Genomic DNA, 10,110 nt, shown 5'->3' on the forward strand with positions numbered 1-10,110 from the left:
ATTTTTAAAAAAAAGATTTACCCAAATAAAACAATAAATTTGGTATTATGAATTTGAAATCTTTAACTTCAAATTCATTCATCCAAGTATATAATAAAATAAGCCTATATTCGAATTTCGAACCCACACAAAACACAACATAAAGTTAAAGTTGATGTTAGTTAAGTAATATTTTTATGAGATATATATGTATGTATATAGCGAAATGTCACATTGATTTTGTAAATCAAAGAGGGTTGGCAACTCGAAAACGAAGAAATCATGATGCATGGGTTAATTTGCGCAATTTTGATTTTGGCTTTCACTCCAAGTCAAGAAAAGTATAAAATAATCATGAAAATTTGGTTCTCTATGTATATATATCTTTAGCTTGAGTCAAGCAGCCTCCTTTTGCTTTCCTTTAATTGTTGCTTTATCGTATCTTTGTCTTAAATAAAGGAACAATCGAAAGTACACAGACAAAGGGAGAAATAAATTATATAGCTGTTATTTCATAATTAGATGCGGATGTGACAAACTAGTAGCTGACTGCTGAGAAATAATAAAAGAAAGTGGAGATATTTTATTTTACGCTTAGAGAAATGTACTTATGTATATTTGTGTTAGATGTTTGAGCAAATATCTCTCGCTTAAATACATCTCACTTGTGCGCATGATATTTCTTATAAAACACCCACGAAAGGCCTTATTTGGAATTGTACTCTGGTTCATACATTTCACGTTATATATTTGTATATAAATATAATATGTCAATACTTTTTGAAATTTTTTTAGTTTCACTTTATAAGCTGCGCAAACAATAATATGTTCGGCCATGTCGCCTGTCGGGCTCTTCTTTTTCAGGGTTTCAACTTTCAAGTTTCAACCAATTATAGAGTCAAACATATCGTGGGTTCTTCTCGATGGTTCAAAAAGAGAAAAAAAGACAATTTTCAGATTGGAGCGTTGATTCTTCACGAGTTATAAGTAGTGTTTGGAAAAGTTTTAAGAACACTTTCAAAATTTTGTTGACAAAAAGCTGATAATTGTTCCTAAAAGTTATCTCAAACACTATCATAACCTATTTGTAACAATATAATTTAATTTCTTGTAAATTCGATGTTCAATTTTTTTAATCATCGTAACTTGTCGCCTCATACTTTTCAATGCGGGTTACCGGATATGTATGCTATATAAAAATATTATTTACGAAAAAATTTAAAAGTGTTTCCTACAAGCTCTCTCAAACACTATTTTAAGTATAATGATTTTATTATATATAAAAAATTCAAGAATTTGGATGATTTTATATTATAACTTATAAACAATAATGCATAAATGATGAAACATTGTTGAAGACAAGTTTGAAGAGAGGTTAACAAAAAATGAGGATTTGAGAGTGTGTATAAAATTAATTAAAATTTCACCAAATTAATTGCAAATTAGTTAGTAAAAAAATTAATTTAAAAGAACTTGTCACATGTGATCCGAATTTGTGTTCTACTACCAGCATTTATTTGATTGAGCAATATGTGAATCGGCTCGAATATTATGCTTCAATATATGATACTATTTGAGCCTTCCATACTATTAGATACCTTGATGCGGTTATACGCAGTCTTGCATGGATATTTTTTAAGAATTAAAACTGAAGTGCTTCAGGCATCTGTATTTTCCTTCAGTTCTGTTGGGCAAATACTAAATCAGGAGAGCTAGTGCCATAGCATCTACATCATTAAAGAGACTTGAGGCCATACTTTACGAGCCTAGGATCTATGCTAAACCTTACAAATCAAATCTGACATTCACAAGAAATGGAATATGAAGCTCGTCTCAAATTTTCCTCCCAACACCGACGCGGACTTGGTTGTCAACAGTTGTATCGCGAACCCTGCGGCAATATTCCTGGTCGAATCCAGGAGGAATATCATCAGCTGGCTCTAACTTGACATCTGATGAAAGTACTCGGGCCACAGAACTCAATAGTCTCGAATCAGGATCTATCTTAGAGACGAATCCAGGCAAGGGACTGGCATGGTCTTTGGAACTCTGGCAATCCTTTCCAGGATGTTCTTTTTGTACAGCCACGTCCAATAATCCGGTGTCGACCCCACCAATCATGTCGATTTCCGTGTCTACCTCCGTGCTACAGTCTCCCTCATTCGTGTCAACCAGAGATCGGACGGTAGTATCTCGTTTCAGCTTATGAAATACTCCCCATAAGAAGAACTTTCCTTTCCAATCTGTATGCAAATCCACAAAAGCAAAATTATTAGACGACTTTTAGTTCACAAATTCTGCAGTTGCCAAGCCTTGTATTGTTCAATGTTTGCACAACAATCCATCATTCTTGACTAAGTTCCATATTCTTTTCCAAGAAAACCAAAATTGAAATGATTTCATCCTAAGATAGAACAGAATGAACGCAGCGTGACATCCGCAAATTAAGAGCCAAAAGGTTCAGAAAAAGTATTATACTACTCCGAATATTGAATTCCATACTCGCCTCAACTGTTGAGACAAAAACACCAAAGGTACTTCATAGCTAAATAATAAATCTGTCCTAGCAAAAATAAGCAAAAGCCATTTCACTCCAAGTTTGACAAAGTCATTACAACCACAGTAATCAAGCCTTTTATCTCACCAAATGGGGAGGACTACATGGATCATTCTATGTAGTTGTGTTTTATCCATTAGTAAGGTATCATCTATATTTAAATGAACTTTATCATGTGTTATTGTGCCAACCAAGTCTTTTTTTCCTCCCTCTACCTCGGTTGCCTAACTTGTACAATTTTGGTGTGCACAAGCAACAAATCATGTCAAACAGCTAAGACACAAAAACCAGATGGAAGGACAGATTGAAGAAGACAGTTATGAAAAGTAATAGAAAACGAACATCTACACCCACAAAACTTACTTTGGCAATCCGTCGGCAGAAGAGCAGATGTGAAGACCACGAGCTCAACGTCCTCCATCTGTTTCCTCAAAGCCAATTTTCTCTCGCTAAGGGAGTCCAGCAAAGAGGCATAGTTCACAGCTCTACAAATTTATGAAATAATAGTTATTACTGTATTAAAGTGCATTGAAACGTTGAAGAAGAGAAAAGGGCTGCTCTAGCACATGAGCTTAATAAAAAGGCAAACCTCTCTCCGTCACAAGGAAAAAAATAGAGTCCAATATCACGGCTATCCGGATGATACTCTTGGAATAAGTTGATCCAAAATTTTTTGCATGGAACCAATTCAAACTGAAGTGTTTCAGGCATTATCTTCGAAAATTCAAAAATCTTCCTTCGAACTTTTGAAGGAGGATGAGCCTGAATGATGTCGTTCAGAGCTCCATTTTTAAGATACTCACAGATACTGAATCTCCCCCTAAAAACAGAAAAGTACAAGTTGGTAAAAAAATGCAAACTTAAAAATATCCTTGTGTTTGCAAAAAAACCCGCATAAAAGTCATTGGAAAGGAAATATAATATCATGTTTAACAAAAAAGCAGAAAACTTACTTCCACAAAGCATCCATAGCAGGAGTAGTAGAACATTTTTCAGAACTATGCAAGAGATTGCTATGTACAATCTCAGAACAATTATTACTTTTCTCAACAGCACAGGAACCCCAACAACCTAAAAAATAAGTTCTCGTGAGAGTATATAATGCAAGCCATCACACAATTTTCTTCTAAAATAAGAAGTTTGGAATACAAAAAGGGCATCATTTGATGTTTAAATTTCTACACTTCTCAGATTATACATCTCTTTTAAGCCTTTATAACATGCATTTGCATCCTCTCTTGCACGTACATAATCTTTCTAAACAAATATTGTTGTTATATTGCATTGCTTAGTTTTTTTATGGGTTCATTATTATGTTTACAAATGTAATATAAAATTATGTCTATATGTAATTTTTAAAATGACGAACAGGTAGATAATCTTTTATGAAAATAATAAGCAGGTAGATAATCTTTTATGAAAATAATAATAATAATAATAATAATTTATAGATAGCAAACAAAAAGAATTTGTTCGAAAACAGATTTTTTTTAAAAAAAAAGATAAGGTTAAAAACCAGAAGGGTGTATTGGTGTTTTTTTTACTTCACTATAACAGTATAATTCATGTTCAATCTCGTTTATAGCAATCAACTAAATAATTATCACATTCTACTCTTCCTCGTATCATCACCACACAGATAAAAATAAAAAATAAAAAAGTTTGATAGTCAACTGAAAAGTAGAAATCAAATTCACTTAAAATGATGAAATTAATAAAGAACCAGTTCATCCAATGGCATTGGAATTAAGTACTATATCACAAATTAAACAAAATTTTAAAAGTTAAACAACAGAGCTCTTGCCTGAGGTGGTGGTAACTCGTGGCAGGCCTGGTGATGACGCAGTTGCATCCTTCTTCATCATGCTTTTCACCTTTCTTTGAGGTGACATAGGTTCCACAGGTTGCTCCTTCAGAATATGTTTTTTTGCAGGAGCTTGAGAAGGCTGGAGGCTTTTAATTGGTCTTTGCACTTCGACTGAAATCACACAGAAAATAAGTACATCAATCATATCCTTAGACTTCACATGTGAAAATCAGCTGAAAGAGAAGGCCAAAAAATATTTTTTAATATAATAAGTTACATAATTCTGTTATGTCTGTATGAGAATACCAATAATTTTCCCGCCAAATGCAACAAACCACGTCATATGCCAACATTTAAAATGTAATTTGGTATAGATTTCTCTATTTTCTTACTTCATTTGAAAAGGCCCCCCAACAAACAGTTTCCTCTAGCCTATCCCCATAGAAGTCTGGAAGTATAACGGTTTTACTTCATGGAGTAAACAAAAAGCAACTTTTGATTAAAAAACCACCTGGCCAAGAAACAGATAAAAATATATACCTTTAGTAGGGCTTACACAGGGGGCGAACCCAGAGTGGACAGGCAAAGATGTCCATCTTTCATCACATGCAGAATTTTTCAGTGAGAAGCAAGGTTTTTGTTCCCTGATCGGAGGTTGTGAGGTGCTTGATTGGCACGTGACCTTTGAACGGGATGAAAGATCAACTGCCCCTGATGAGAGCTTAATCACATCATTGATAGATATGTATTTAGTTTTCCTGGTTGCAACCTTCTTCTCCCAGTTAAAGAGACCCCGTTTTGATTCATTTGGCAATTTCCTGGTTTTTAAAGGCCGCGCTGCACCCTTACGCACTTCTGAACTGTTGGCTAGTCCTGAAAAAGTTGGTTTAGAGCTCGGGTCACATTCTTCACAACGCCAATCATCAGGATACTCAGAGAAACGAGCTCTCATGCAATACCTATTATCAGAATGAAAAATAGATGCATTTTCAAAAATAAACGAACCATGGAATCAATTTCCAACAGAAGAGCATACTCTTCAAACATATCTTTTGGACCATGAAGATGATGACCCTTAACAACACACAGATATGCAAAGCACACAATGTGGAGAGAGATACAAAAGGAACATCTTACATATGCTCAATACTTGATTTACACTGAGAGCAAGTAACAAGTGCATCAGGAACACCAATAGAACCACATATATCACAGCATTCTTCCTGCACATGCAAAAATTTGGCATAATTCTTACTAAAGATTATATTTGAGGAAAGTTTTAAAAAATCATTTCACTATATTTCAGTATGGTAAGCGAAAGATTCAAGAACGCATCAAACCACGAACTCGAGGAGATAAATCATGACATAGCTGCATTGAACAAAAGAATATTTTGATACAAGGTTTCCATATTTCAAGTCTCATATTTGACAATTAAGATGATGAAGGTAATTGGTAGCCAAGCCGCTAAATGGAATCTAGTTTATACTTGTGTTTAAACAGATAACTCTGGGCTAATTTGCTCACTGAAATTCTTGAATCTAAAATATCAAGTTATTTCCTTTTCAACTATTTAAGTAACAGAAAGCCTCATTAGATGCTTGAATGTTTTCATCAATTCAAATTTAAGAGAAGATCATCGATTAAATCATTAGCTTCATTTGTAGACTCTCAAGGAAATCGGCGAACGGGCGAAAATTCATGTCACGCAAATAAACTTAGATTCACCTCAAAAAATGTAATTTGCATTGTGGTTTATTGCCCTCCAAAAAGCACCAACAGACTTCTCAAATAAAGATGGTAGAAATTTCACTGCCCTAAGCAAGCATACTTAAAGGCTTTTAAACAGAAATGGGCTTAGAAAGGATGCAACAAAAGCTCCAATTGTTTTTGAGAAAACAGAGCATCAACAAACAATAACAGAATTTACAACAAATATAATAATATGATCAAAACCTAGAAACAATACATATCAAATACAAATAATACATGAAAACATAGTAACAGGCATGCCACGTGTCCACGTTGTCACTTCTCTACTTTCCCACATCAATTATAGGTGGGAGTGATCATTGATCTTGAATGCTAGCATACAGGTCCATGTTATTCATACTCATAGATCGTCTATTGGAGCATAACCACCTCAATCATAAGAGCAGAGAGTATTCAAAAGCAGTCACAAGAACCATAGCGGGTGAGAAAGTTAATCGCTTTAATTTTTTCACAATGGCAACAGGAAGAATAGTTTCTTGAATTAAAATGGCAGAAATGCGTAGCAAGTTGGTAAACTAGGCTGGTAGAGAAGTAGCAGGTGCAATTAACTAGGTCGGGACGCAGGTCCTCACTTGCAGATCAAGAAAATTTGAGGTTCACACGCAACAACAATGTACATACACCGGCAAATGTTCTTTTGAATAAGTCCTTCTATCTTCACAATGGCTACATGCAAAGTTTATTTCAGAAGAAGACCTTTTTATCTTCACGATGACTACATGCAAAGTTACTCTCATTACTTCTATAAGCGTGTCTATTGGATTCATAAAAAGAAGGTAACCTGGAAAATGGATTTTAATCCAGCACTGCTTGGTAAAACGAATTGGTGATTTGCTAAAGAGGGTCGCCTGTTTTGGAGAAAAGTCACCGACTTTCCTAATCATACCATAAGAATTGGCCCAGTTGTGTTGAAAGTATTAGAATAGTCAACATCCATAGTTATATACAAGAGTTCATCGTGCTATGGATCTTTTGGTGCTTTGAACTAGTTTTCATTCCTTGGAAATACATCTTTTTTAGAACTGTATTCAAACGGTCCATACAATTTCGCTTCAAAATAAGAAAATTAGAGAAACAAGGGGACTATCAAATTGGCCATGTAAACCAAAGAAGGGGACTATCAAAATTGGCCATTGAAACCAGTATCATCTGATACACACATGCAATTTTAAAAAAAGTTCAACCACGTGCATGAAGCGGTGCCAATTTAAGACTATTGGACAAAACACTACACACCAACCCGCTCTTAAGAAAATTATATTATATACACACCAACACTTTCAACTCGAGACCAGGCCCCACTTTAAACACGAACCTACAAGCCCGAACTATGACCCATTTTCACCAAGAAACTATTAAACATGAAAAAGACGAAATTGCAATATAACCTTCAAATCTTGAAAATAATGCGATTCATGAAGTAGTAAATATTTCACTAAAAAATGGGGGAGCTTTTATATATTTTATTCTCTGATTTGCTAGCCCCAACAACTTCCACAAAGACAGTGAAATGTCCAAGAGCCCCCAATAAAATATAGAGAATCCATTTAACCAGATTCCCATTAACATCGAAAAAACCATACAAACAAAATCAGTTGTGCTCGCAAAAATCCAAATATTTGGAACTAAAACAGTAATAAAAGAACAAAGAACCCCTAAGCATCCACATTGAGCCAGATAAAAATAATAATAATCACCCACATAACGGAGGTGAGGGTTTTCTCACCATGTGGTGGGCCTGCGATGTTGGGAAGCTAAGATGCGTGGCGCTGCTTTCCTCAGAATATGCGTGCTGCCGCCCCACGCTTCATTATTATACTGTAATATAATATAGTGCTTGTTCCGTGAGTTTTCTAATTACAAAATACAAATAAAAATTCTTCGAAAACGCGTTCTTAAATTTGGCCCCACAATTAGTTTATAATCAGAACTCTTAATTTTTTTAACTTTATGATTTTTACGACAATGGCATCACTGAGTAATTGCACAAATAAGTGATTTTGTATTTTTTATTCACATGTTCGTAGTTGATAAAATATGAATGTATTTGGACAAACCTATCGCCCGATGTAGTTGTACTGGCTAGCATATTTTTTTTTATGACGCAGTGGTAAACTCGTGGACTATCAGTAGCCTTCAAATCGCGCAAGGTTTGTCTAGTCTTGTTGTATTGGCTAGCATAATTTTTTTATGATGGACCGATAAATCATGAACTATCAGTACCCTAAAAATCTGTATGACAGGTTAGTCAAAAAAATGTTGATAGAAAAATCAAATTTTTGACATCTACTCAAACGTTTACCTACTCCACCAACTTGAACATCACATTGAAGGCTCCTGATTAACATAATTTACAATTAATAATAGCGGTTGTAAGCTCCACTATCATAAATGTATATGTTTTGTGTGTGAAAGATAATCCCAAAAGGACCTCTTATGAATTACCATGATCGATTTTGGTGATAAATTGATATCACTTGTCAAACTAACCTATTAATCATGTAAAATTTCAGATATTTTAATTACCTTCTGACCTTCTAACATTATTTTACACGATCACATACATAGTTAGAAAGAAGATTGCAGTTTATATTAAATTAACCAAATTATATCAAACATTGTACCTTGGTTCCGTTGGGAATTATAGAGTATCTGAAACAATTTTGACTATACAAAAAGTTATTTTCGATCAAAATCGAAATACGTGGAGGTGATTACACATGTTATAAATTATTATCCAACATATGAATATAAATCGTTGACGAATTTCGTTGACGAATTTAAATAAAGATGTTTTGTAGGGAGAAACAAAACTAATGTATTATTCCTTTTATGAATCCGAGGTGTAGGATGTTCGGAAACCACTTACCACGTTGTTCGAGTGGATTCTTTATTCGGTGGTGGGTGCTAGACACCCCAAAACCAATTGCAATCCCCTCCTACACTCCCTCCTACATGTTTAATTTAGGTAAATAAATATGATATACAATCTATTAATTGATTTATCAATTAATATCTCTTTCACATCTTACCTTTATTAAAATAAAATAATATTTAGTATTTATGGAAATATTAAAATATAATAAAAATTTTACTTTTAAATAAATTTTATTTTAATTAAATAATATTCAATACATTGTAATAATATCTATTTTTTAATATCCATATTTTTATACGTGTGTGTATATATATGTATTATATTAAAACATTGATTTAAAAAATAATTAAACATTGATATTTAAATTCAAATATAGAAAAATAATTATAATATAATAAATAATATTTCATTATGGATATCAATATTTTTATTCTTCAATTTAAACGTTAAATAATCTTTTTCCATAAAATCTCAACCTCTTGTATAATTATTGAAATATGTTATTCAATTATAAAGCAAAGCAAAACATTATATGTATTTTTCGGTTTACAAAAAATCAAGCAAGTCTTTCTTTTTGAAGTAAAATAACGTCCCAAGAAGTTGTTGCTACTACTTGTTGTCATTAAGGTACATTGTTTATCTAACCCTTTTTTTTCTTGAAATTCATCGCAAATACTCGTGCTAAGTTTTTTTTTTCAACTTTTTTTTATGTAATTGTATAATAGATACTTTTATATATATATATATATCTATATATATATATATGTGTGTGTGTGTGTGTGTGTGTGCAATTTTCTTCCTAGTATATCAACATTGAATGATTGAATATTATGTGAGATACTCTTGATAATTGAAATAAAAGTTTCGAATATTTTACTGAAAATCGGAAGTTTATTTGATAATTTTTTTAATTTATTTGTTAGTTTTAGATATATAGTATTTATTTATTATTTATCTTTAATTTTTATTTTTAATTATAATAATAAAGGTAGTATAATTATGAACTAAAAATATAAGTAGATGATATTTCTATTAAATATAATTGTGCAGGAGTAATTGATAGAGATTCTATCGTGAAAGACAATCTTACATCTCGTAGGTTGGACTTTGATCAAG

At 32.9% G+C, this 10,110-nt stretch overlaps 1 protein-coding gene across 6 annotated transcripts; it reads right to left on the reverse strand.

Moving 5' to 3' along the window:
- Positions 1 to 1,581: 1,581 nt before the first annotated feature.
- LOC140882857 (PHD finger-containing protein 6) lies at positions 1,582 to 9,000 on the reverse strand. Of its 6 annotated transcripts, none has more exons than XM_073289077.1 (9): positions 8,986 to 9,000; positions 7,843 to 7,934; positions 5,481 to 5,566; positions 4,884 to 5,302; positions 4,341 to 4,514; positions 3,490 to 3,607; positions 3,126 to 3,356; positions 2,900 to 3,021; positions 1,582 to 2,222 (listed from the first exon to the last, which is right to left on the reverse strand). In XM_073289077.1, exons 2-9 carry the CDS (start codon positions 7,843 to 7,845, stop codon positions 1,813 to 1,815), a joined length of 1,563 nt encoding a protein of 520 aa, XP_073145178.1. In that variant the 5' UTR covers positions 7,846 to 7,934; positions 8,986 to 9,000; the 3' UTR covers positions 1,582 to 1,812. The 6 variants fall into 6 exon arrangements, with proteins under 6 accessions (XP_073145178.1, XP_073145179.1, XP_073145177.1 ...); XM_073289078.1 differs by lacking the exon at positions 8,986 to 9,000 and adding an exon at positions 8,174 to 8,193; XM_073289076.1 differs by lacking the exon at positions 8,986 to 9,000 and having other exon boundaries at positions 7,843 to 7,996.
- Positions 9,001 to 10,110: the final 1,110 nt, after the last annotated feature.

This window comes from Henckelia pumila, chromosome 2 (genome assembly GCF_033568475.1).
Source record: "Henckelia pumila isolate YLH828 chromosome 2, ASM3356847v2, whole genome shotgun sequence".
NCBI lineage: Eukaryota > Viridiplantae > Streptophyta > Magnoliopsida > Lamiales > Gesneriaceae > Henckelia > Henckelia pumila.

Coding starts and splice junctions, on each gene's coding strand:
- LOC140882857 (XM_073289075.1), bottom strand. CDS start 6,092: ATGCAAATTACATTTTTTGAG. Junction 4,515..4,883: donor CTGTGTAAGCCCTACTAAAG/GTATATATTTTT, acceptor GTGTGATTTCAG/TCGAAGTGCAAAGACCAATT. Junction 3,022..3,125: donor TTTCCTTGTGACGGAGAGAG/GTTTGCCTTTTT, acceptor ATAAATTTGTAG/AGCTGTGAACTATGCCTCTT.